Source organism: Erithacus rubecula (genome assembly GCF_903797595.1).
Source record: "Erithacus rubecula genome assembly, chromosome: 6".
NCBI classification, from domain to species: Eukaryota; Metazoa; Chordata; class Aves; order Passeriformes; family Muscicapidae; genus Erithacus; species Erithacus rubecula.
The window spans coordinates 1,573,029-1,600,823 of NC_136688.1; the positions used below are offsets into that span (position 1 = coordinate 1,573,029).

General features: G+C 43.1%; 1 protein-coding gene across 4 annotated transcripts; it reads left to right on the plus strand.

Annotated features, from left to right (window-relative positions):
• The first annotated feature begins 357 nt into the window (after positions 1-357).
• PHRF1 (PHD and ring finger domains 1) lies at positions 358-27,527 on the plus strand. 4 transcript variants are annotated; one of them, XM_079307723.1, is made up of 18 exons: positions 358-507; positions 6,154-6,359; positions 6,669-6,791; positions 8,254-8,486; positions 9,433-9,516; positions 10,466-10,587; positions 12,105-12,202; positions 12,703-12,875; positions 14,303-14,432; positions 14,741-14,880; positions 15,648-15,835; positions 16,968-17,087; positions 18,903-19,057; positions 19,852-22,629; positions 23,333-23,409; positions 23,955-24,215; positions 25,285-25,413; positions 26,577-27,527. In XM_079307723.1, the coding sequence occupies exons 2-18, from the start codon at positions 6,269-6,271 to the stop codon at positions 26,709-26,711; spliced, it is 5,037 nt and encodes a 1,678-aa protein (XP_079163849.1). In that variant the 5' UTR covers positions 358-507; positions 6,154-6,268; the 3' UTR covers positions 26,712-27,527. The 4 variants fall into 4 exon arrangements, with proteins under 4 accessions (XP_079163849.1, XP_079163850.1, XP_079163851.1 ...); XM_079307724.1 differs by lacking the exon at positions 358-507 and adding an exon at positions 1,277-1,612; XM_079307725.1 differs by lacking the exon at positions 358-507 and adding an exon at positions 1,277-1,585.
• The last annotated feature ends 268 nt before the right edge of the window (positions 27,528-27,795 follow it).

Sequence of the window (27,795 nt, forward strand, 5' to 3'; positions counted from 1 at the left end):
AAAACCACGGCGGTCTGCGAGAGGTCTTTAGCACTGATCCGTGTCCTCACGGCTGCGCCAGGATGGTCCCAGCTCCGGGAGACGGCGCCCGACGGAGCGGGACGGAGCATCCCCGGCCTCGCAGCACGGTGGCCTTTGCGCCCCGCTTTCCACCCACAAAGCCTGGAGACACCGACGGAGGGATGCCGGCCACCCACTGTTTCCATGGAGCGGCGGGAGCGGGACCGGCGCTGCCCACGGGGACCGAGCGGCGCGGCCCCGTCCCCCCGCAGTGGTACAGCCCGCGCGCCCCCTCCGCAATGGTTCATCCCCGCGGCATCTTTCCCCCCGTCACCCGAATGGTTCGGCCCGCCCCCCCCGCCGCCACAGCGGTGGTTCCGCCCGCCGCCGCGCCGTGACCCGCCAGTGTTTGCACAGCGCTTCCGGGGCAGCGGCGGCCGCGGGTGCTGGGTGAGAGCGGGCGCCGGGCTGCTCCCCACGGGATGTGAGCGCCGCGGCTGCTCCTCGGTGAGTGCCCGGGGCGGCCGGGGGGCGGCCGGGGCCTGCGCGGCCGGGGGTCGGGCTGAGGGAGTAGGCGGAGCGGCAACCCCCCGGCCCCGGCGGGTAACTGCCCCGGTCTTTCCTTTAGTGTTGTTCCTATAAACAGCGACAACGGCAGCGTGTCTGTGGGGTTGTTGTCCGACAGCTCCGCGGGGGACAGCCCCGGGTCGGGTTGCCGGCGTCCCGCGGGATGCGGAAGGGCCGAGCGGGCTCGGCAGCACCTGGGCTTGGGAGCCCTCGCTGCTCTGCCGCGGCAAAGACCGAGATAAATGCGTGTGTAAATATAGCGAGGATACTCAACAAAACCCCAAGTGCTTGCGGCGTGTTGTGTCCGCGCCTCTCCCCCTTCCCTCGTCCTTTCTCCCTCTTCCCACCCATTCCGCTGTGTGTGGTGCAACAGGGGTTGTGGAGAAGTTATCGGCTATTTCGGACAGCTCGGCGGACAAGGAAAAATGAGGAGCTGCCTGCGAGCTTTTTTTATTTTTTTTTAATCGTTTGTTAGCTTATCACAACGCCACGTTTAGGCTTAAGAACTTAGCCTTGAGGGAGCTGTGCTTAGGAGAGGTTCTGAGTTGTGTCAGCGCTGCCTTCCCTTGGCCGCCCCTCTTGGTGACAATGGGATTTTTGGAGTTTCATTTAATGTTTTTCCTGCAGGTTGTTGCCACTAGTGTGTTGCTGGTGTGTTTCAGGGGTCTCTTCTCCGTAGGGCTCTGCACAGAATATAAAAGTTTGTGAGCTTTTTTTTTTTTGAGTTTTCTTGTTTGGTTGGGTTTGTTGGGTTTTGTTGTGGTTTTTTCTTTTCCCGCAGCCATGCCCATGAACAGCAGGGAAGCTGTAGCTAAAAATGGGACTGGTGTGAAAGACTGGTGCTGAAAGGGACCTTGCCAGTAAGGGGGACTCTTCCCAAGAAAAGAAGCCTGTTAAGAAAGAGGAGGATGTGCAGAGTTGGAGAGTAGTTAATTCACAGCTGGAAGCAGAGCCAGTGGCTGCAAGGACTTGGAGGCTGGGAATTGCATTGAGCTTGGCTGCTGCTTTGAGTAGAGAGGTACAAAATGCTTAGCTGCTCCTGGGGGTAAGATGCTCTGTTTCCAAAGTGCTTTTGCAAAGCCAGTGCGTTGCTTTGTTTGCATTACCAACTCCCCAAAGAGTGTAGTGTCAGCTCCTGGGGACGCTTTGGTGGACACTTTTCATTCTGGAATTCAGGGTGGCTAAATTTAGGGCAGGGCTAGGATGACTGGCAGATAAGCACTTCCTTACCTACCCCAGGATGAATTTTTTGTGGTTTATCTATTAGGTTCTTAGGTGCTTCCACTTAAAGTATTGCATAGGCAATTTTGATAGTGGTATTTAAGAGTTTTTTGGGTTTTGTTGGTTTTTTTTTTTTTTTTTTTGCAATTTAAGCAGGGATCTAAATTTAGATTTAGGGGACTTTTTAAAGCTCCCTATGCATGCTGGATTGGCAGTGCATGACTCTGGGCTGTAGGAGTGTCTTGTTAATCTGAATTATTTCCCTCCCAAGTTATCTTAATTTACCTTTGGAATGTGATGGTGGCAGATAGTAGTCACACCATAACCAGATTTTTTCCAACTGGATACAACAATGATTTTGCCAACTCTTTGTTTTGTTTTTGTCAAATGTACATATGAAATTGGTAAAAAAGATAAATGGTTTCTGATGTGTGACATTGCTTTTCCGGAGAGAACTGAATTATTTAGTTGATTGGGGAAAAAAAAAACAAAACCAAGAAAAAAGCACAACCCAAACCCCTCCCCCCAACAAAGCAGATGTGCAAATGAGAACTGAAAGCCCATATGTTTGAAAATTTAGTAGGCTTAAATCTGGTTGTAAGTGGTCTTTAGAACATGATGGCTCTGTAGCAGCCCATGAAATTAGATCAGCATTCAAAACCACCCTGTGAGAAAATTCTGTGAGAAACTTTCCTTTGCCTGTGAATCATCCTGAGCGCTACCCAAACAGATGAAAATAAATGCCTTCTGTAGTAGCTCTTCTGTTTCTAAAAGATGTAGAGACATGTAGAAGTTGGTGGAGGAGGAGATGGGCTGGTGCTGGGAGGGAACGTGCCCATGGCTGGGAGAGGGGCTCACTGGTGTAGCAGCTCTGTGGGATTTGTGTCCCAAAGGTGAGATGGAACTCCAGCATCCTTTGCAGACTGTGCCTCCCTCATGGCTGGAAACCTGTGCTTGCCTTCTCACTGGAACATACTCACAGTACATTAAAATACTGGTTTGTGGTAATGCATAAGGACTTCGGTTCAAAAAGCTGGATGTTTGCTGAAGTGCTTGTTTGATAAACACTTGTTCTGGAGGAAACACTTAATCTTCTCTTTTGTTGAAGCCAACAGAAAGCCCTGTTGCTCATACAGCTTGAAGAAAGTATTTGTAATTGCTCTTTGGTTGTACTATTAAAATGACTTAAGGCATCTCTGTGTGAAAATGTAATCTGTCTTAGTAGCAAAGCCTGGGCTTACAGCTTGTCCTGCAGCAGAGCCTGTGCTGCCACAGGGACACAGCACTGCAAGCAAACTCGGTTTGGCCTTACTGAGGCTGTGTCTTGGGGAAGGAAACCTAAGGCACTGGTGCCAGTAAAGTGATCAAACACCTGCCATGCAGTCGTTGCTTCTGAGGTTCAGTGTTTGTTTAGGGTGTTCTGAATGACAACTTGAAAACAAGGGGATGTTAAGGAGGAGGAGGGTGCCTGCCTTCAGCCAGCCTTGTGTGCAAGCTGTGATCCAGACACTGGGCAGATATGCTGTGCTCCCCAAAGAGCTGAAGTGGAGCTTGCTGTAAGCATCAGTGGTACTGAGTGCAGGACAAGGGATCTCTGGCCAGATTACCCTGCATCAGTGTTCCATCCTAAATTCCTCTGAACAGACTCACAAAGTGGGATGCAGAAGGGAGGATTGGTGCATGTGAGAGCTGCTTGCAGCTGAAGGGCTGTATGGACAGTACTGCATGCCATGGGATTTTCCAAGTGACCAAGCAGAGGGGTTGGGGAAAGGCACGAGGGCAAATCCTTCACACCCCCAAAACTAAAAGCAGCTGTAATCTTCTGAGTCAAAAGGCCTTCAGGGATAACTGGTTGCTTTTTAGCAGTCTGGCCTTTTGTGTTACAGAAGTGCAGAGATAAGGTTTGCCTTGGAGGAATGACTGCCATTCCCTCCTTAACCAAACTTCTTGGCTTAGCATAATAATAAAATTGCTTTCCATCTATTTTGTATTTGCTAATTCTGGCTCAGGGGGTTAGAAAAATTTGATGTAAGTGCTGGACAAAACGGGGCTTTTGTACAGGTGAGTGAACTCTCTGAAGTGTGTTTCTCATCAATGTGTTTGTGTTTCACAGTGGCTATTTGTTTGAAAAGTCTCCCTTAAAAAAAACCCAACAACTTGGAAATGCTGCTTATTGCTCTTTAAAAATAGAAGGAGACTCTCATATTAGGTGCATAGTCAACCTCTTTATTTTTTAAGAGCAGCTGCCCAGTTTAGAAAAGGTTGTTTGTAAAGTAATATTTGTGATGTGCTTAGAAACCTCAAATTCATCTCTTCATCGCTTGGTTTCTCCTTGTCAGTTTCCAGCTATCCACAAAACAGACTTTTTTACTGACGGGATTTGAAGACTTGATTGTTTGCTGCAATACCAGATTTTCTTTAACTCCGAGTTTTGCCTCTGAGCAAAGTACAAGCTTGCATTTGCAGCATAAATATGTCAGTTTAGATTGTCGAGTCACAAGTGCTGATTTGTTGGCCTCTGTGCCTAAAGGATAGCTTTCCAATGGGGTAGCAAGGCAAAAATAACACGGGTAGTGGTTTTATTCCACTACAGTGAAGAAATGCATACTGTTTGGAAATGTAGCTAAGTGGATGCTGCTCAGAACTGTGGCTTGTAGGAATCACTTTTTGAAACGATGATCTTTTCTGCCCTGTGCTCATTGCTATGCTTTAAGGAAGACTGGAGAGCAGGGAAACTAAGGTAATGGCCATAGTGAAATGGAGGCTTATCCATGGTTTTTACTTGCCATGGCTTTGGTTGGCCTCCATCATCCTCAGTGGCTCAGGAGTGCCATGGCTGGGTGTGGCAGTGACAGCTCAGCAGGAACCTGCTCTGTTCCCACAAGGTGCCCAAGGAGAAGCAGCCCAGGTTCTGCACAGCATCCAAATACATGGCTGGAGCACGTGCCTGCCACTGCCCTGCCGGGGGACTGCTGCTGCCATCCCTCCCTTTGTGTGTCCTGCCTGTCACATCACCACTAATTTTGCATTGCTGTAGCTAACTGAGCTTTTGGGAGGATATTACATAATTGAGTTTTGGTTTGAATAATTCATACATACGCACTGCTGAAACTTGAAAAATTTTGGGTGTTTGTATATTTTCAGTTGCATCACGGAATGACTGGCTTTTGATGAGTCTTTGTATTTTCAGCCAGCATCAATTGTTTTTAAACAGTTTTTTAAGCACTCCTGTTAACAGCCACAGCTAAAAATGTAAACTTCTCTTTAGGCAAGATTCTTACTGAAGTTAGGATAAATCTTTACAAGAACATAGTTGTGTTGAAGTTCAATCTTCTTTCTGTTTAATTTATTGTTTTGTTGTTTGGGGTTTTTTCCCCTGAGCACTGAAAACTCCATTTGTAGTTTGGTTTAGTTTAGTATAACCTACATTTTTAGGGCTCTCTGGTGCAGAGCTGTGCTATGTAGCTTAAAGAGGGAGTGTGTAAGAAAATGTACAGATCAAGAGCACTTGAATAAAACATAGTGTTTTGTTCCAAAAAATCTCTTAATATGCAAGGTATGTAATGGGGAGCAGGGAGAGTGGGAGAAGAGCACCTGATTGAAACTTCTTTACCATTCTTATAAAATAATCCTTTTTTTCATATTGAGATATGATACCTAGCTTTAAGTGTCTGTTAATTATATATTTTCATGACTTGCTTATAGAAGCTTACTAGGGTTCTGTCTGCCTTAATGATTTGTAGCATTATGTGTTAAAAGCTCTGATTTAATTGCCATTATGAATTTGGATCATGCAACATTTCCCAGTATCTGTCAGTTTTACTGCTAGTCTGTGCTGATGCACAGCAATTAATGTGATTGCATTAATATGCATTAAATCAGGTCTTATCTTTTCCATGGAATAATGGTTGTGGAGTCTCCAACTTTTCTATTTCATGACAGAGCTGTGCAAAGGCCTTTTCTTAATATAAAGGATCTAAACTGCATAATCTTTATTCTTCTTTTCCATCAGGCAAGATGAAGTATTTTGATTTAAAACACATGTTGTCATCCTATTGGGCTTTTTTCAAAAGGCCTCTGGTCCTTTCAGTTTTGCAGTGAATTGCTGGTCCATGGGATGGTTTTAGTGTTTGTAGGTTTTTCTATTGCTATTTTCAGTGGGGTTTTACCTTTTGCTATCATCCAGGAGCCCAGGATAAAGCTGGATCTCTCACCTGCACTGATTTTCACAAGCAGCTGGTGTCATCCAGCTCAGCAGGGCAGTGAAGGCTCACGGAGCAATAGCTGCTTCCCTGCAGCCCCCTCTGAGCTGAGGCTGGGCACGCTGTCAGTGGTGTAGCACAGCAATGTCCCTTCTCCCCTCAGCTCTCCGCAGATGTGTCGGGTGCTCCGTGCCCGCCCGGTGCCTGCCCTGCTGCTGTAGCTGCTGCTGTGCTGCCTCCCTGCCTGTGCTGCCCTGCAGGGGCTCCCATGTCCCACCATGGATGAGGACAGCCAGGATGAGCTGATCAGCAGGAATGCTGCTCTGGGAAAGGGCAGAAGGCAGTGTCTCACACTCCTCAGCGAAACAGGTGAGTGCTGCCCCTCTGCACCTTTCTGCTCCGAGCCTGCAAACCTACTGATTTACCCTCAAAGGCTGGGAAACGTGTTTGTGACCATTGGTCACCTTCTCCCTCTCAGTCTTTGGGTTTTGCTTCACTTCATAGCTGTGTGTATCAGACTCCATCTGGAGTTTCTCCAGATGGGCAGCTTTGATACCACTGTGGAAATCTGGGACTTCACTTCATCCATAATGGCCTGATCAGGGGCTCTGGTACCTGTTCTGTCAGTCTGTCTGCATCAAATAGCTATTTCCTCTACTCTTCTCTTCTGTTTTTAAGAAAGCAATGGTGGAAATAGCTGGGATTCAGAAGATGATACTGGTAGTGAAGAGGAAGATAATGACACTGAGGAAGAGGGAGGTGAGGAGGACAAGGAAGAAAGTGAAGATGAAGAATTAGAAGGTAAGGTCTGTTCATGTGCCTTAACAACCATTTTTTAATAACTGAGGAAGAGCAAGGTGAAAGCTGTTCTTCCAGAAACTGACAATGAAATGTAAATCCACAGATGCTGCTCTGTCAGGCCAATGCCAAAATTTGACAGTAATAAGCAAACAAGTAATAATCCCCAATTTCTAAGCCTTTAAAGCATTTGCATGTTTGAAGACTATCTGCTAACCAAGGCAGGAGTGAACTCTGCCCCAGCATGAGGAGGAAAAAGAGTCAAAATTGCAGCAATGGCTCATGCTATTTTTTCACTTGTGAAAAGCACTTTGTTAGTTTGCTTTGGCATGGAGCTCTAAAGTGAATGTTGTGATGGGAATTCTGGAAATAAATTGTTGCTGTAATATCTAGGGAGGATGGAAGAACACTTGACTAATTTTTCTTTGAAAAAGGAGTGTGGATGTTATTTGAATTTGTTAATTTTATTGAAAACATTCTCTGGAGATACATGTGCTTCTTAAACTGCTACACTTAAATTAATATTTGGATGGATGAAAGTAGATTTTATCAGATCTTAAATCTTATTGTGAAGGCAAGAGCACAATTTTCCAAGTTACTAGTTAGACTCATTTGAACACAAACAGGTGCAAAAAAACTTTATTAGTGCATTATTCAGAGTATTCTCTGTTATGTCCAGACAGGAGAATTCAGTAGAAAAGATAAGAGCCCCGTTCTCCTAAAGAAAAATTAGCAGCCCAACAACAACCACCCCCAGGGCCCCCTCAAAGTGAGTGGGGTTTTAGGTATATTTTGTTGCTTCTTGAAAATATCAGCTTAATTCACAGGTTTTAGGGAAAGACTAACACATCTTTGTATTTTGTACTAAAAATAAAAATACCTCTCAATCATGTGTGCTGAGTGTTTAATTTTACTCAAAACCAGGCTTCTTTAAGCGGTCTCTAAAGGCACTTAGATCCCTTGGCTCACAAAATCATATTTTACTGGTGAAATCTTTATTTTGCTGTTCTGCATTAGAGTGTGTTACTGCTGCTTTTCCTCTGGAAAGTCTCTTTAAAAAAACAGAAGCTGGGTACATGGTAACTTTATTATAACTTTATTTTTTAACTTAATTGTTCAGTGGTAGCCTGACATATCTTAAGTGTCTTGTTGAGATAATCTTTTGCTTTTCTGGTGTCTGTACTTTTAATCTCTTGCAAGACTATTCACATTATCAGGCTTTATTTTTCACCAAAGTAATCCATTGCTTTTTAGTGAAGGGATTTAGGAGGCAAGAAAACAGCAAAAATTACTGCCTTAAACTGGGGAGGCTGTGCTTGACCCTTGCAGCCTCATAAAATAAACTTACTTGGAACTTTGGAAATAAACTTTCTGGGAACTGGAACCCTGTCCTGCCCACCCCCTCTGCCCTCATTGCTGAAGCCCTGCAGCACACACAAACTGTTTTTATCTTTCTGTTCCTAAGATTGCGAAGATGATGATGAAGAGGAGGAAGAGGAGGAAGAAAGTGAGGCCACTATGGAAGGAATGACTGATTCTTTGAAATCAGAGCCACATTTGAATGGAGTGAGCATCTCCTCTGATGAGGATGGTGAAAACTGCCCCATTTGCCTCAACACATTTAGGGGTCAGGCTGTTGGGACTCCTGAGAACTGCTCCCATTACTTCTGCTTGGACTGCATCGTGGAGTGGTCTAAGGTGAGCTGTTTTGTCTGTGATGTCCTGTGGCCTTCTGGTGTGCTCTGCTCCATTTCCTGTGATCCTGCTGTTGGGCTGTAATGAGAACAAAACACTGTAATATTGATATTTGCTTTCTTAAGCTTTTTTAAAACAGGCTTGGGTTACTGCTCTGTTTATCAGGATCACATTTGAAGTTTGGATCTGTTTTTCTTGTACCCATCCTGATTTGTTCTGTTCTCTGCAAGTTCTAAGGTCACGAGCAAGTTTGTTTGTAGGCTTTTTTTTTTTTCAAGCTGAGATACTAATCTTTCTCTGTGCTTGGATATATACATATATGCTTGTCTTTATCTTTTCTTGAATTCTGTATTGTGACCATTGGATTGGGATCTGTTGTAACCCTGAACATCTAAGCATAGAAAAGATATAGAAGAGTACTGACAATCAGCAGGTTGCTCTGAATTCAGTGTTCAGTCAGAATTCTTTGCAACCTGTGTAGCTCCCATATTCATAATCCAGGATGAGAATTACAACAAACCTTACAGTGCATGCAGCAGTAGCAATTAAAATTTTTAAAAAGCAGATAAATTGCACTTACTGAATATATTTGTAAACCATTTCCAGTTGTTTATTTGTCCAAAGGAAGGTAAGTGCCTTAAAACATGAACACTGTTTCAAGGCAGTGTTTAGAAGAACTTTGATGTTGCTTTGGCAATTGAATAATAATTAAATTGCCTCAGTAAAATAAATGCTTCTCTAAAAATGTTTTGTTTTCTCTGATAGAACACGTTGTTTGTAAACCAGATAAGTCAGTTTTAAGTATTTAAAATGTCAAGATCGATAGCTGTTAAAATGACTACTACATTAATTTAATGCTTATTACATTAATTATTTAAGCTTTCCTTTTAAAAATTGAATAAAGTGATGCACTTATTAACTGTGTTGGGAATTTATTTTTTTTTCCTAGAATGCAAACTCCTGTCCAGTGGATCGAATCCTCTTTAATTACATTAACATTCGGGCACATTTTGGTGGTAAAATCTTAAAAAAGGTGAGCCCTTTACTGTAGCAAACAACCAGGCCTTTGGCACAAAATTGTTATTCAAAACTTTACACTTCTAGAGTGTTCATGTAATACTTGCTATCTGAATGAATTATTTCTTTCTTTATTTATTTGTATTTTGAATTTGCTTTTTAAGGAGTGTCAAATTTTCTTCCTCCTTAACCTTCCTTTCTGCAATATTGTGGCATCATTTGTGGTGGCAGGAAAAGGGTGTTTTTCATAACTGCCTATTTTGCATAATGGATATTTGACTGAAAACTGTTCTGCACAGATAAGCCTGTCCACATGTGGAAAGTGGCCTGCATTCTTCAAGTGCTGTTATAGGATGAATAGGAATAATCTAGATTATCCATGATCTCTTGCTAGGAATGCTGTGTAGCAGTTGGGTTTTTAAGGGGAGAGAGGCACAGGCAGTAGGAGAGCCCTGAAAGGCACTGGTTGAGTATCCTGGTAGTTGCTCACAAAAGAGCATTGAAGAGTTGTCATTGCTCTTAATTGATATCAGAAGGATATTGGTCTCCAGAGGACATTTAAGGGTTTTCATAAACTGATGGTTTATTATTGTTCACATTTTAACAGAAGTAATTGAAGTAATACTGGAGGCAGCAAAGTTTACTCTCTTCTTTAGTCTCGTTTTTGGCATCTTTTTGTTTGTTTGACTACTTTTGATCTTATTTGTGGATTTTTGTTTTGGCTATTCTTAAAATGCTGTTTTCTGTAGTCATTGGTGCCTGACAGTAGCCAAGTTAAGTTAATGTTGTCAGGCATTTGATCATGCCCTAGGTGTGCCAAATTAATTTTGTGAAGGTTCTGGTGTGTAACAGCCATTTTGACTCCTTCACTTTTAGATTTTGTTGCAGGTACTACTGTTAATGTGACAATAGATTTTTAGAAAGTGCCACGTTCTGCATGATCTGTGAATCCCTGTTTTATTTAGATTCCTGTTGAGAACACGAAAACTCAGGGTGCTGATGGAGAGGATGATCCAACCTTCTGTGAGGTGTGTGGCAGAAGTGACCGTGAGGATCGCCTGCTGCTCTGCGACGGCTGTGATGCAGGGTAAGGGGCTGAATGAGTGGAGCACCTGCATGATTGCAAATGCCAGAGTTTGGTCCACAGGCACTGTCTGGTTTGCAGGCTGCCCTTGCTGCTGTCTTCAGGCTCAGCCTGTGTTCATGTGTTATAGTGCAGACATCCATCCCCATGATGTGATGGATCCGTCTCTGGTCATTTAGCAACATGTATGTGGAGAGTCCTGCACGTGTGAAGGCTGCAGGCCACCAAAACAGACAACCATACCTTCAAGTGATGGTGTTTGTGCTCATCCATGCAACAGCTGGGTGTATGAAGTGTGGAACCTTACATCCTTTATTGTCTCCTTGAGGAGAGGATGCATGACTTGTCCCTAGTGACTGGGCATTAGCGCTGTGCAGGAGAAATGCTTAAGATTCACAGTTTTATGAAATGTTGAGGATTTTCTTTACAGCCACAGCTCTTAAATGATTCTCTTACTCTGGCTTATTTCTGTCTCTTCCTCCTCCTCGATTAATAAAATGAACGTATAAGTAGAGTCATGAATGTACTTGAGCACAAATTTGGCTCTAGTTTTCTGCTAGAATTTAAAGCCCTTGGGCTGCTTAATCAGTCTTCCAGCATTGTCAGCTTGAAGATGTGAAAAGTTACCCACTGAACAAAGAGAGATGCTAGCAATGAGTATGTAAAATAACCTTTCAAAAATTACTTCTAGCCAGCTAACTAGGCATCTGGTAAGTCTAGTTTTTCCTTAGTGGTCTGTGTCATACTAATACAATGATTCACCTTATGGGAAAAAGACAAAATCAGGAGCACTAAAGATTGTTAAGAGTATTATCAGAACACTGAGTTTCAAATAATAAGCCAAAACAGTGTTTCATAGATCTTATCTGAAGTCTCATCTTTAAGTTCTTTTTGATTTTCCATAAGTCTTTGTGATCTCCTAATAGTTATTCTAATTTTTAAAATACGTTGTTATTTCTAGTTTGATACAGTTGACTGTTGTCTTATTTTCCTAAATTTCTGGAGTTAGCACTTCCTTAAAAAAGAACTTGCAGTTTTTATTAGCTCTCCATGGCTGAGAGAAAAAATGTAAAAAAAAATGTAGAATAGTTTGCTTCAAGTGCTTATGAGTACTTTAAAACTATGTTGGCTCTCAGGAAGCTGATGTTTCCTGACTGTCTGTCTCCTCAGCACCTCTGTCCTTCTCTTGCCACCATCAGTTTTGACTCTGCACATTTCTTGCAGTTCAGGTTCAAAGTGGCAAATGATTCACCACACAGTCAGGGAAAAATGCTCAGTTTTTCTGAATTTTTTTGAGTGTAAAGTGATGAAAATACCATCTAGCACTGAACACCACTTACATCACTATCAGGTAGCATCCATCGTTTCTCTGGGTCTTGGTAGAAGGGGATGCCTAAACCTCTCTTAACCTGCATTTCAGGTTCAAGGAAATGAGTCAGCCTTATGTCCATGTGGGTAGAGGTAAAATGCTGTCTTCCCTTGGTAAGGAGCATATTGTTTTTCTCCTTTTTTTCCTCCAGGTATCACATGGAATGCCTTAATCCTCCTCTGAGTGAAGTCCCTGTAGATGAATGGTTCTGCCCAGCCTGTGCCCCTCTGGGTGCCAGTGGTGCTGCAGGTAAGGGTTTTGTGGTAACCAGTCAAAGTAAATATTTTTCTCCCAAGTTAGATAATGTGAATCATGTGCTATTTTGAAGACATGTTTAACCTCCTGGTTTTATCTGTTTCAAATAATTGTTTTGATAAGCATTCTCTCTTGAACCTTAAGATTAGACTTGAACTCTTGACTGATGAGAGGATCTTGTTTATGAAGATTTTCATCTGCAGTTACAACCTGTGGAGCTGCTTCTTGTAAGCATTCTTTAACCTTTCCAAGGCAATCCCAGCACGGTAGTGTTACATTGGAAAGAATTTATGAGTGTCCTGACCTCAGACTGCCAAGATAGCTGCAATTTCTGTCTGTGTGGTGTCTGTGCTCATTTCCATTCCAGAGGTTAATGGCTGCTGCGGAGGTGATTGTTTAAGAAAGGCAATGCTGTTTGTTTTTTTTTTGTCTGAAATTCTTGAAGTGATTTCTCCTGTAGAAAGACGAGTAACCTGAGCCTGTTGTCGTTCAAGATGCAGATCATGTCAGTGAGGAGGAGGTGGCTGCCCTCATGGCCGATGTTGTCCCCACCACCAGTAGGCTCCGGCCTCACGTCCGGACGCGAGCGATCGCCCGGACCCGGCAGAGCGAGCGCGTGCGGGCCACGGTGAACAGGAACCGCATAACGACAGCGCGGCAAATCCGGGTACCCGCGGGGCTCGGGGCACACTCACTGAAACAGGGCCCTGCTGCAGCAGCTCAGCTCTCTGGCTTCCCTGGCCATGGCACAGTGGTTAGTGCCTGTGGGCCTCTTCTGGTCTGAGATGTACAAACGTGCAAATGGAGTACAGCACATGACCGTGATGCTCCCTTTTGAAATGCTGCGGCAACTTCCTCTCTTAACCTGCATTTTTATCACCCCTGGTGTGAACAAAATCATATTTTTGTTCCTAGTGGTTATTAATACAAAGTTTGTGCGCCACTTCTGGTTTTTTAGCGTGTTTATTTGACAATTGTTTCTTTTCTTTTGTCCTCCTACCTCCTTGCCCATAGTAGTAGAACATGTTGACTGCCTTCAACCCAATCAAAGAGAAAATATTTGTATTTTTAAGGTTTCTGTGTTTGTGAAAATCAGTCTCTTATTGGAAGAGGAAAAAGCCAGATGTGTTCTCAATAATGTGGCCAAATGAGTTCAAACACATTAACAGTACTAGAGAATCTATGCAGGAGATTATCCCAAATACACAGGGTCCCTCTCTTGCTGTATTAAGTATAGTTTGAGATAGTTGCCATAAACAAAGATCCAGCTCACCTTAAGTTTTTATCACATTTTCCCTTGATTTAAGGACTTTCCAGAATGCTTTATCAGTTTTTAAATTCATTATGTCCTCCATCATGGAGATGATCTTATTTGATTGCCAAACCCCACTGTCTCCAAACCCAGATGTTTCAGTTTTAACTTTAGAAGAATTAATAAAATAGAAAAATTTGATTAATTATTCGATGCATGTTGTTAAATACAATTACAACTGAATAGTAAGTGCTATATGTTGAAAAAAAAAATAAAGAGAGGAAAGGGCAGTTTGCAAAGTAACCGTTGTTATTTTTCCTTCTTTACTTACTTGTTTTAGAAACAGAGTGGAGTCATCTCCTGTGGGTGAGAGGCCTGGGGACTTTACTATTCCATGGTAGTGTAATCCTGGGAACCCAGCACTTCCCATTCAAGAAGCTGTTCCAAGCTCCACTTCTCAATGTGCAGGGATGATTACAAACTATACATAGAAAGGCACTGTTATTTATTGCCTTTGTCTCTGAACAGAAGTGCATCTTACTTTGGCTCATACCTTGAGTTGACTGAAGCATAATTGCACTGGTTGAGGGAGTGTAAGCTGTTGTCCTCCAAGCACAGTGAGAAGCTGGGAGCATGTAACTCTGAAGGAGGCTGAAGAGCAAGGTCCTTAATATGCCAGTCAGTAGATTTTAAAAGTGACATAATTGCTTAACTGGCAACTTGGTGATGTGAGGGGTTTTCTTATTTGAATCTCAAATCCATTTTTTATCAAATGCTTTTATCAGTAAATGTTGCTGAGCTTTAGCTACCTGTATCATGTAACTTCTAATCCTCTCCCACAGCACGTGCCAGGGTATCTCATGTCCTCTCTTTTGGATGAAACCATTGAGGCAGTTGTGGCAGGCCTGAACACAGCCATCTACCAGCGTCCTCTGGCACCACGTGCTCCTGCCAGGAAGAAGAGGAAAACTGGTAAGGACATCAGGCACCTTAGGGGAGCCTGAATCCTACAAAATCCATCAGCTGTGTGTGCTGCCACACCTGTGCAGCTACAGAGGTATCCCACGTGCTTCTTCTTCTTTCCTCATACCACCTCTGCCCAGAAGTGTCATGAAGGTTGTTTTTAGATGAGTCCTAGTGATGTCACTCTTTCTGTTGTGCTGTATGTCACACTGTATGTCTCTCTCAGCTGCTTTGTGTGTCTGGGGGGATGAAAAGGGGAGTACAGTGTAAAATACAGTGCCAGCACTTAGCCAGATTGTTGGTTCTTGTCCCATCAGGAAGGCGGAAGAAGGTAGGAGGCAAAAAAAGAACTCAGACAAAATCTGCTGCTGGGAAGAAGAGTTCAGGGACACAGCTGAAGAGACGCAAGCGCCTGACAAAGAAGAGGAGGGGGAAAAAGACCAGAGTAAGATCACACGTGAGTTTCTGCCAGTCAGTATCTGCCATTTTCAGCCCTCTGTGAAAGCACTATAACGAGGGTTTCACTTGGAAGAAATGCCACCTTACAATGATAGCAGGCACCTTTCTTTCTGGTTGGAGTCTGTTCAGGATGTGTCCAGTGTGCTCCAGAAAGATGCTGTGTGTGGAAGTGAGTTGAAACTTTCAGATAGGCTTGCTGGCTTTGCTAAGAAATCCCGTTGCCTGGACTGTAGGGAACAAATTGTAAGGCATGTCCTGAAAGCTTTGTGCCCTGCCTTGCCATTCAGCTGTAGTGTTGGCTTGGTACTGATGCAAGCTCAGTTAAAATTGCCAGCACCTATTCTTTTTAATAGGCTGTGGGTGTTTGTGGCTGTGTTGTTGCAAACCCAGCTTATCAGTTGTAAGAGCTCTCAAAATTCCTTTCAGTTGTAGGTTGTGTTCTCTGCATCAGCTTCTTTTTGTCAGCTACTTTGACTAGAGTCTACATCTTAGAGCCAGAACTCCAGCATTTAATAAAGAAACAACAATTTTGAATTGACATTATTAAAGATTTTTAGAAGTTTAATTTATCTGGTCACTTATATCTGATCCATGCAGTCTCTGTTTGAAGTGACATAGTTAAGAGTTTTGTAAATGCATTAAAACAAACATAGACATGCACACCACTTGTGCTGCTGATGGTAGTAGAGTGATGACTGTACACAGCCTAAGTCAAGAATTTGGGGCTTTAAACACACAATTAACCCAATCTCTTTGTCTGTGCAGGGGAAAAATGAGGTTACTACTCGCTCCCGTATTGCAAGAACCCTTGGTCTCAGTAAACCTGTACGTGGGGCCTCACTTCCTTCCATGTACAAACCAACAGAGCCCTCACTTGGGCTGATGAGAGCAGATATTGGTGCAGCTTCTCTCTCTGTGTTTGGAGATCCATATGAGTTGGATCCTTATGAAAGGTGAGAGATCTCTGGATTGTGGTCAGGGACCTGGTAATTTAACAGGTGTTGGGTTCTTTGTACATGCAGCTCCATGCAGAGTGTGAATCTCACATCTGAAGGCAGCTTTGGGTACACAACATGGTAGCACGTTCTCTCTTTCCTTCTGGGCTGAGTTGCTAAACTTGTAAGCAATCAGCCTCCTATAAAGTGTTTTTCTGAAATAAACAGCCTCATGAAAAGTTTCAGTAAGATCTCTGGGGCTCTTGAAAGGTTAGAATCTGAAGGGATCCTTTGCTTTTTCTTTATTTATTTTAGATGAAGACAGCTGAAAATGGCATACAGTAAACACAAAATTAAATGGACCTCTGGAATCTCCCATGTTTCTCCTTATCTTCACTTTTCCAGACACTTCAAATTCAGGAGAAATCTTACTATGCCATAGTTCATGCAATTCATAAACTTTGACTTTTTGAGGAGAGGACATCTGAAACTATTGTTGGTGAAATTTAGTTTTCCATTGAATGTCACTATCAGATTAGGAATGGTGAATAATATAGCAACACACACACACAACTTCTTCCCGAGGCAGCAAGAAGAAGCACTTTATTACAATTTATCTCATATTTATAGACAGGATCATAGAATAGAAGCAGGACATAGCTCATTGGTCAAGAGAAAGAAACACCTCTCATAGTGTCTCTCATGCCCTATTCCGTGATCAGCAACAGGTGTTCATCTATGTTATTTTTTCTTCCTTTTCTTGTTTATGTTTGAGAAAGTCTCCAGCCTGGAAAGATCTGAGCTGGAGCTGAGAAAGCCTCTAGCCTGGGAAAAATCTGAGTTGGATTTTTCCCTGAGCCTTCAGCAATGTCCACAACTGAATACTTGTTTTTGATCCTTTCCTAAAAGAAAAATATCCATTTAACATTTTAGATCTGCAAATATGCATTTGAGTCTCTGCTATTTGACTCAAACTGTTCTATTTGGGCAGAATAGAAAATAAGTGTATTGCACAAATACTTTTAGTATATCATAGTAAAACATACGGTGCTCTCTAACCATAGCATAACCATAGCAGTGTCATCTCTTTGATGTGAAAAACATTTCAGACAATTTCAGTGTTCATGTGTGTGTGTGTGTTTTATCACAGTAATGAAGAGGTTCCAGCAAATCCAGATTCGCCAGTGAGTGCCAAAAGGAGAGTTCTCTCCCAGTCAGCACTGAGGTCTCACCGTCCTGTAGCTAGACCCATTTCTGTGGGACTTCCCAGGTAAAAGTCCATTGTTATTTCATTATTCTTAGTTGTCTAATGACCCTGACAACAGAGTAAACCTGGTGAGCATCCTTGTTTAACCCTTTTCTTACCCTGTCTTCTGAAAAGTGCGTGTACGTGCATACCTGCACAAGTGTAGATAAATAACCACATCAATTTGTGCAAGAATTCATTTTTTTATGTTGAACAGATACACTCTTTCATCATACCTTTAATATTTCCATTGAAATTTAAAATTGGTATTTCCACCCTAATTTGACTCTTCTTACTTTCTGATTTTTGACTATTTAGTAACCCCATTAGTATATTTTAAATCCCAGACTCATGAACTTTTAAAAAACCACTTGCTTCTTCGAGAGGGCTGTACCCACCTCACTGAGTTCTGCTGCTGCTTGTTGGAGCTCAGAAAATTGAGCAAAAGCTTTTTTGCAGTTTGTCAGTTGCTTTGCTGTCTGTGTGTTGCAAGCCTGCCAAGGCCAGGAAGCACTGACTGTCCACCCTTGGCAGCCACGGTGAATTTTCAGGACTGAGAGGTAGGACACAGGGAATGGGAGCATGATGAAAGGAAAAGGGATGAGGAAAGTCACCGAGGCAGGTAGCAACAGAGTCACAGAAAATTGCAAGGCTGAGAGAGCTGAAGAGAAATGAAGGGAGCTCAGTTTAAGTGGTTAAAGGTGTGAAAGGTTTACATAACTGTCCTCTAATGCATCTGATGTATGGTGAAGGTTGGTTTCCCTGGATAAAGGTAGTCTATGATAACTTGGATTAATTTGTCTACCTTTCCCATTTCAATCCTGAAGGGAGACTTTCAGGAAGCTTTCCATGTGCTCAGAGTTATTTGAGTAGCATATTGATTAGAAGATAGAACTGTTCAGCTGATACTCAGCTCTTCTGAAAGCTCCATTGTCTTGGGCTACACTGAGTTTCTTGGTCTGGCCTTAGCAGCTGATTCCTTAAGTGTTCCCATTTTGTCTTTCTGTTGTATGTTATTACATGTGTTTTGGTGTACATTATTTGAATAAAGTTTTTTTTTGTTGTCATACAGAAATGAAATGTAGCTCCCTCAAAGAGCTGGGTCCCTTTGGAAGTTTGTTTTCTAGCAAAGTCAAACAAAACAACCCCCAGATCCCATCAACACAAAAGCAAAGAAAGAAAAACTAAAACACCCAACACCAGAAACACCTTATCAGTCCTTATTTCTGGAAATGAGAACTTAAACCGTCTTGGTAATATTGAGCAGAGCATAAAGGAAAGTGTCTGTGCTGTCCCATGTGTGAGAGCATTGCAGTTGTTTTTCAGTGTACTTTCTCTATGCCAAGCTCTTAGCTGCCCCTGCCAGCAGCACCTTGTGCTTAAACACTGGTTTAAGCTGTGTCATTTTTTTTAGACAGAAGTGTAAACCTGAGGAATACATTTGTGTTTGTGATTCAGTGGGGGCAAGAGAGCAGCTGGGGTAGAAATATCTCTGAAGTGGTAATCAGTGGTTTATCCTCCAAAAATGGATTTTAAATGCACTGGAAAGTTAATCTTGATATACAACACAGTGAGCACCAGCATTTGCTAGCCAAAATTCTCAGATATGATTACTTTCTTATCTTGTGTTATTCCTGTGGGAAGTCAGTAAAAGCTTCACCTTCTGTTTGTCAGAGAAAGATGGGGACTGAATTAATCTAGTGAAGCCAAAACTACAAGTGAACTTCCCTGGCTGATCTCTGTTTATGCCCTTGACTCTGGTTTCTTTTTAGTGTAATGTGTGTGTATAGGACAAGTGCTGTAAGAGTAAAGGAAATGTAACCCCTCTGAAACATACAGGAGCAGTGTGCCTGCCTTGAGTCCTGAGCAAGAAGCAGAAGCTGCTCCTGTGCCTGATCTCTTGGGCAGTATCCTGTCTGGACAGAGCCTTCTCATGATGAGCAGTTCAGATGTGGTCATCAACAGAGATGGTTCACTGACAGTGAAGAAGGAAGGTAAGGACTTTACACCTCATAGTGCTGTTTGCCTCCTTGTTTCATCCACATCTGCCCTGATCCTACAGGCTGCACAGCCATAAGCTTACTCTTACTGAGCACTGGAATATGTAGGGTTGATTCAGTAGCTGCCAACAGTAATCTGTTTTATAAGATGGATGTTCTGAAATAGTGTTGCTTGTCTGTGTTTAAATGCAGACCTGAGATGTTACTGGAGGATTTTAGTTTTAATTTAGTTTTCTTTTTTCAGAAGATGGTTTCATGCTTTGCTTTGTTATAAAAATGTAGGATTGGATAGACCAGAGTTATCTCAGTACCTGGTTTTTCTGGCATTGCTGCCATGCCTGTGATCTGTACTTCAATTTGAAGAGCAAGGTGAAGGACCTTAGCAAGAAATTTCTTTGTAGAAGTAGAGCTCTAAATATGTGCTATCATCTCCAGCTGGACAGCATTACTTGAAAAGAATCTGTTCAGATTGAAACTTACAGCTTTATTCTTAAAATAAGTACCTCTGACATCCTCTGTTATAGCAATTTCTGTCAATCAGCAACTACAGGATAAATAAACACTAATCAGGTGATACCTACATAACAGAATCATTTATTTCCTGAACATTAGTGTTTGCCTCAAAGATGTGGTTGTCTGGCACTAAACTGTTGGACTTCCTTATTACTGTGTGACGTGTCTGTGAACCACAGTAGAACTTAAAATAATTAGCTTATACTTCTTTTAGTATTGGCAGAAAATGTTCAGAGATGTCCTGAAAAGCTGACTTGTCTGTTTGTGTGCCATAGCTCCATTTCACAGGAAATCAGCGAGTGACTCGAGAGTGGAGGATGGTTCAGGGGACAACCCCCACCCAAGCACAGCTCTCTCAGGGACCACAGCAAGCTGCTCCATGGCTGGACCCTCCCTTTCCTCAGGGCTGAGTGCTCGCTCCAGACCCTTGTTCTCCTCCCCTCCACCCTCACTGAGCAGGAGCGAGTCTGCAGCCAGCCCTGCACAGACTGCACCCGAAAAGGCAACTGTAAAATCAGAGTATTCAATGACACCCAGGTCTGTCCAGACTCAGAGTACAGCGACTTTGAGCAGGCATGGCTCAAAGTTAGATGAAATGCCCAGATTTAATGGAAAATCTAAAAACTTTGTACCCACTGTTTCGTCTTCAAAGCCCCTGAGCTGTAACTTGAATTCTGGCTCAAAAGCTGTAACTGTGAGGCAGCCAGTAAAACCACCTTCCCAGAGAATTGACATCTTTGAGCTTCCCAGGATACCAAAGATTAAAAAAGAAACCAGCAGCAAGCAGGTGGAGCCGGAACCTGCAGGAAGCCAAAGCTGTGATATCCCCAGCTCCTGTATCACCCAGCTGACTGGCAAAGAGAGCACCAATCAGCCAGGAAAGGGTAGCAGGGTGGAAAGTCAGAAGTCAAATTCCAAGGAATCGCAGCAGCAGCAGCGTTCAAGCGGGGCATCTTTCTCCACCCATCCTGGAGGCTCTAGTGGTTCTTCACTGCTGGGCACTTCGAGGGGCAAAGGGCCAGGCTCTTTTGAGAGTTTTAAAATCAATATTCCCGGGAACACAGGACATCCCAGCAGACTGTCTAACCCAGGATTTTGTAACACCTTCCGCCCTGTGGATGATGAAGTGCAGCAGAAGGAGAATCCTTCACCTCTTTTCTCAGTAAAGAAAAAGCAGGTCAAAAGTGAAATCTATGATCCCTTTGAGCCAACGGGATCGGACTCGAGTTCAGCAAACAGCAGTCCTGAAAGGCTTGGCTCAGGGATCCCACTAACTAATATCACCAGGACTATTTCCATTGAAAATCCAAAAGTTCAAACATTTCAAACTGTCCGTCGTTTCACCCCTTACAGGGCAGGAAATGTATTTGGATCTGGGACTGACTCTGACGTGCCATCTAGTAACACAGAGTCTCGTGATGATGGGACAGTAGCAAGCAGGATTGTAGAACAGATCTCTGATACAGAGGAACGAGACAAGGTGGATGAGGATGACGTCCTAAGCAGTCCTTGCACTTCATCTGCTGTTAAGGAAGTTTCTAGTACAAAGTGTTTAAAGGAGGAAAGCAGAGAAGGACCTAATGTGTTCTTTAACGCTGAGGAATTGATTAGACCTAGTATTAATGTGAAAATAGAACCAGATAGTCCCTCAAAGAGTGATGGGCAGCAGAAAGTCCAACAGGTAGAACAAGCAGAGAGGCGATCACGTTCCAGATCCTGTTCAAACTCCAGCTCTCGGAGCAAGAAGAAGGTGAAAAGGAAAAAAACACTTGTCAAAGAGCAGAAGAGATCACATTCAGGGTCAAGAGATAGAGCACACTCAAGGGACCGAAGCTCCAGATCTACCTCTTGGTCAGGTGGGGAAGAGCACAGCAAAACACAGGCATTAAAATCCAAGAGCAGGCGGTCTTCTACTGACCGTTCCAGCAGTCATGAGCGATCTAAAAAAAAGAAAACCAAGGATAAAGCCAAGGATAAAAAGGCAAAAACTTCTTGGTCTAGGGACAGAAGGAAATCTAGGTCACGTTCAGGTAGTCCTGGAAGTCCTTCTGATTTTTATGAAAATAGGAAAAAGAAAAGACGGTCTCGCTCAAGATCCAGGCGGAGGGATCGCTCCCGGTCGAACAGCACTGAGAGGGCTAAAAGGCGGAAGCACAGGAGGGACAAAAGTTACGAGAGGTATGATAAAGAGAGTAGTTTGAAGTCAAGGGACAGAAAGAGATCCAGATCCAGATCTCGGGAGAGGAGAAAGTGGAGATCTCGCTCTCGGTCTGCGTCTCGATCTCGGGAGCACAAAAGCAGCAAATCAAAGGAAAAAAGACGATCCCGATCACGTTCCAAAGAAAGGAAACACAGATCAAAAGAGACCTTGCTTCCTCCTGCACCAGAAAAGGATCAAAAGCCTCCAGCAGAAAATGTGACCAGGTGTTTGGAGCAACCCCATTCTCTAAAACAGGAGCCGAAAGAGGAGCTAGTACTAGAAGGGCTTTCCATAACCATCCAACCAAATGTCAAACTGGAGGAAATACAGACTGAGACCCCAGTTCAGCTGAGAGAGGTCCAAGAAACTATAAAGGTAGAGCCCATTTGTCGGGAAGGGAGCAGTGAAGCTGCGTTCCCTGCATCAGAGATCACAAACATTTGTGTCCCAATTGGCAATGTGGATTCTTTTGGTGAAACAGACTTAATGAATAGTACTGATGCAGCAGTGCTTGGTAGCTGTAGCAATACAAACCTAGAGATTACGGTTAAAATAGAAAATACTGCATTATGTCCATCTCTGATGGAACAACCCCCAAAGAAGGAAGTTATCATGCATGTTCCAGCTGAGGCTGCACCGATTCAAAGCTCATCCAAAAGCAAAGTTGCAGATTGTGTGAGGGAGGTTAAGGAGGAGTGCCTTGTCTCAAATGAAAATACAAGTAATTTCACTAAGCCTGAACTGGAAGTGGTACCTCAGGGTCCTGCCTTGAAATCAAAAGCACCAGTGAAAAGAGTTACCTGGAATCTTCAAGAGGAGGAAAGCAGCACATTGTCTGCTGGAAAACCTCCAAGTAAGTTTTTTTTTAAAAAACAAACAGCAGTTGAAACAGGCTGTATAAGGTTTAGGGTTTTGGTGCCTGGCCAAACCTGGTTGTTGTGTAAGAGCTCTGTCATCTGAGCTGGGATGATGCTGTCATTTGCAATCCTGAGAGCTGGCATTTTGCACTGGTTGAAATCAGGAGGTGAGTTGTGTAAATGAATTAGAGAGGATGTGCTGTCAGCACAGCTCAGGCAGTGGCAGCTTGTTTGCTTGTGAAACTCATGCAACAACCCCATCTCTGAACTGGCAGCCCATGTCCCACCCTTTCTGCACTTAACTAGAGTGGTTGCTTTGCCTTCAGAATTTATAAATGTTTCTCAAAACCAAGGAGCATGACAAGTCTCTGTAGCTCACTCCTGTGAATGCTGCTAAACCAAAGCTGCCAGAAATAGTTTGGCTTGGGAACCTGTGCTATTTATGTTGACAGAGTTGCCTGTATTTTTCTTGTTGGTTTCTACCAGGCGTATCTGGTGAGAGTAAGCAATTGCTCAAGGGAATGAGAAGTTCTCTATTATCAGAAACTTTAAAATATGAATGACTGATAAAAAAATCCTTTTGTAGCTACTTTTTTTTTGTTAAATGCTTTTTGTTTTAGTTTTTAAAATAGAATTGGGTTTGAATCTTTGACAGACTATTTTGTTCTTAAGATGTTTTCTTTCTCTTGGGACACCTAGGGATGCCATTTTACAAACTTCAGCGAGCAAAAGAAGGGACCTGGAAAGCAGAGGACTTGAACCAAACGTTAAATCAGGTGCAGTTAAATGAGCCTCCTCCAACCAATTATATGATTCCTGAGCCCATGTTTCCTGATCTAGATTCCTCTCAGGTTGGTTCCTATTCTAGCACCCAAGTGTCCTGGAAGGCATCCCATCTCATCTGTGCCCTCGTTGTGCAACACCCTCCTCTCATGGCAGTTTGCCTTCCTCTGCCTGTGGTACATTTCATGTAGCCCATACACCTCAGCAGTCCTCCAATCATTTAATCTCTCAGGTGCTATTTACAATTGAAGAAATGTATTACTTTTTAATTCTGCTCTGTACATGCAGCTTCTGCTTTTAGCAGTAGCTTGCAGAAAGATGGTGCTGCCTGAGAAGCTGGGAGCTCCATCCTGACTGTGATCAGGCCATAAATGTTGGCTTGGTAACACTGGTCTGAGCCATCAGGCTGTGCTGTCCACCAGTTAAAAGGGGATTGGGCTGATGGTAGCTCCTGGTGGATAAAAGGTGCTCTGAAAACCCTGCTCTGATGTTGTGTCTTGTCAGCACAGGGCTTTACAGAGTGGTGTCTGTTTCCCAGGTGTACTGTCAGAACATCCCCCTGGCGCCAGCCCTGCCCTCCAGCCTGCCCCCCTACGCCCCGGTGAGCCAGCCCACGGTCCAGTTCATCATGCAGGGAAGTCTTCCAGCCCTTGGCTGCGTGGCAGGACAGAGCCTCACCCCAGAGCCAGGCAGCCTGGCTACAGCATCTGAGCCAGGGATCCAAGCTGCTTCTGTTGGAAGTGCAGAGGAGAAGATCAAAACACCCAAACCTGCAGTGGACAAAACAAAAAACGAGGAAGTGAGTGAATGCAGAAAATTAGTGAGCTGTTTATTTAAACTTTTTAATTTGGGGGATTTTTAAACTTTCTGTGCTGTATTTTCCCAGCCCTGCTGGTGACTAACTCTGCTAACCCAGGAGCGGTAGGCAGTCCTCTCTTTGAATTCATTTGGGATTTATTCCATTTCAGGGATCTGCTTTCTATTGGTTAATCACGATAGGACAGAGCGGGATTAAAACATCTGAAATACGTTCTTAAAGTTCTGAAACTTTCTTGCATGAGTATTTGGAAGGGACTTTCCAGAAACCACAATGTCCAAGTTTCTCTGAATACCTGTTTTTTTCATTTCCCTTCCAGCTTTGAAATTAATTCTCATAACAGTCTTATAGAGAAATAGGATTTTATCTTGTTGCTTATCAGTACTGAAAATGCAGAGATAGTAAAACGCTTTGGAGATCTTTCAGTGCAAGTCCCTTGCTGCTGAGTTTTGGGTTTGCTGCACTGACCATCTGCTCTAGGCACAGTGGATGTTAACACAAGAATGAAAACAACTTAGCCCATTATTTTGCTTCATACCATAAAACCAAACAGTAAGATGCATTTCCCGCTGAGCCTCCATTTATGAGCAGCAGATTTTATGAACTTGTTTTGGTGGCACCTGTAATCATTATTTCATAGGCAACTCTGCAGCATTCAGATTGTCTTTAGAGCTGTCTGAAGCTTTATATTCACAGTTGGGGTTTGCTGCTTTTAGAATCTGGTGCCTTTTGTTGGATCTGTGTTTACTTCGGAGCTGTTGGAAGGGAAGGAGGAGACTAAAATCAGGAAGTCCACATTGTAGTCACTTGCGTAAAACATATTTTTTAAGACAGGGAATAAATGTTACCTAAAGCAAGGGCTCCTCATAGTGCAAACTGATACTTGTTTCAGTATAATAATTCACAGTAAAGGAAATCACTTTTAGGTGATTACTTAGGTTGTTGAAATTGTGAAATGAGAATTTTCGTTGGTTTAGCGTTTCTAAGAAAAACAGGTTCAGAAACCATTCCCAAGACAGCATAAAGTAATGAAGTTCTCTTTCCTGTGCAGTACATGAAGAAGCTTCACATGCAGGAAAGGGCTGTGGAAGAAGTGAAACTTGCCATCAAACCTTTTTACCAGAAGAGGGAGATTACAAAGGAGGAGTACAAGAGCATCCTTCGGAAAGCAGTGCAAAAGGTGAGGGCCCAGTGAAAGGAGGTGGAGAGGAGGAGCTGGGCAGGTCATTACATTAGTGACAGCACTTTAGATTGCACTGCCATTTCAGCAAAGACATGCCATAACTGGGCTAGCAGATCTTTGGACCCTGACTCATACTTTGCAGGTCTGTGGTGAGCTTGAAGCAAGACTGATAGGTGCCATTGAGGAGAGCTGTCAGTCTGTTCCTTTAATGAGGTCATGTTTTCAGTGGGCAAGAACATTTCAAAGCTTCAGTTGCCTGAGCTGAAATGTCACATGTTATCCGCCCTGGGTGAGAAAGGTCAAAATCCCCCTGCTAAGACCTTCAGCCAGAATTCTGTTTCTGATAAAGTGAGAAAATATTTTGTGCCTTAGGTCCTTAAGCATCTGTGGTGTCCCTGGACCTTGGAAGAGGGCGTTGCAATTTTGCTGATACTGACTTTTGTCTCAGATCTCAGTGCTGAGCAGATCAGGGCTACGAAAGATGCAATCAGCAAGTAAATGTTGTCTCGTGAGGGGAAGTAATGCTCCTGTGGTCAAGTAGTTAATTGATACCTCAGAGAACAGTATTTTCTCCCTGCTCTGAATTCTTGCTATCACTGAGAAATTCCATGATAAATAACAATTCCCAAGGTAATGGCTGCAATTTCACATCTTCGTGTGACCCATGTGAACCATAAGTATTTGCAGGAGAGCTGAGCATTGCCCATTGTTACTGAAGTCACTGTGCACTTCTCTCTGAAGAGAGATAAAGTAACTTGTGTAGGGTTTGTTCTTTCTTCCCATCTCAAAATGGGTTCTCAAAACTGCCAGATTCTTTTAATCTGAGCATTGCTTCCTCAAACACATCCCAAAAATGTGATATCAACACTTCCTTGGTTAGCACCTGTTGTGTAAAATTGGATGGATGGGTGGAAAAGCCTGTAGTAAAAATCAGTAATTTTGCTTTAAGTTGCTTCTGCATTCAGTTGGTGCTCTGTAGATAAGCTCTGGGCCATTCCTGGAATGCTTGAAGGAAAATACTACTCTTGTATTTGTTTTCTGCTTTGTGTACCCTGCTATGACCCTTGGAGATCTGTGCAGGAATTGGCTCCCCTGGACAGCTTAGGGCTGCTCTGCCACTTGCCTGTCATTGACCAAGTGCCCTTTCTGACCCTCTGCAGATCTGCCACAGCAAAAGTGGAGAGATCAACCCTATGAAGGTGGCTAACCTGGTGAAGGCATATGTGGAAAAATACAAACACATGAGAAAACATAAGAAAACTGATGGTGAAGACACACATGAAGTGGAAAACTGAGAGCAGTATGACTTGGACTGAACTTGTCCTGGCTGTGGACACTATGGGAATAACAGACCTGCAGTTGCACCTCATTGTAAGCAGAGTGCAGAGAAACAAGAAGATGACAGACTTTATCTGTGGAACCTTCTCTTGAATTGTTTCCATATGGGAATAAATCTAGGATTTTTTTTGGATTACCTACAGCTGTAGAACTACATAACAATCAAATGCCTCAGACCAGCAGAGTAATTCGAGGGAAAACACTGAAGAGATTAATGTTTGGAACTCCCGGATTGCTGCAGTTTTCAGGGTTACTTTGATCACATTTTTGGGCTGTGCACTTGTCTTGCTAAAGTTTGAAACTGGACACCACTTTTCATACAGTATATTGAGAGCTGTATACTGTTTCCCATGTGTTTATTTATCAAAATACGGATTGTCTTTAGAAATATCTGATTTAATACTTGAAATGTTGTATTTTTAGCCTGTTGGATGGTGAGCGAAGCTTTACTCGCTCTGGCATTTGGGGATTGCAGAAATGAGCTGACCTTTATAAACTGACTTCAGAAACACTGCTCAAGCTGTGGTGTTTATTTACATTCTGTTGGAAGTACCTTGTTAGTGAAAAAATTTAATTTTGGGGAGGGAGATTGTGTTGCACTTGTGTAAATAATGCACTGATGGCTGGTTTTGTGTCTGCCTTTTAGGAAAAAGTGAAACAAAAAGCAAGCATTGTCAATTTTCTGTAACAAGTTCAAAGAATAAGGTTGAACTGATGTACAAAGCAGAAATGTGACAGAGTTTATAAAGTTATTTTGAAAGGTTTTTGTCCTATAGCAGGTGTCATTTGTTTGTCTTGCATCTGCCTCTTGGCCTGGCTGTTCTGTGTAAACCTGCGTGCTTGGCTCTTGCATAAGGAAAACTGTGGAAGAGGATTGGAGTTGGATTACTTGTCCCTCCTCCTCTGCAGCACTGGTCTTCCTAGCAAAAATCAAAGGAGGCCAGCACACATTCTGACTTCATCTTGATTGCTTTGGCAAAACTCCTTGCCTGCAGGTGTTGCAGAGCCACAGGTCTTTTAAGTGACCATCTGAAATACACA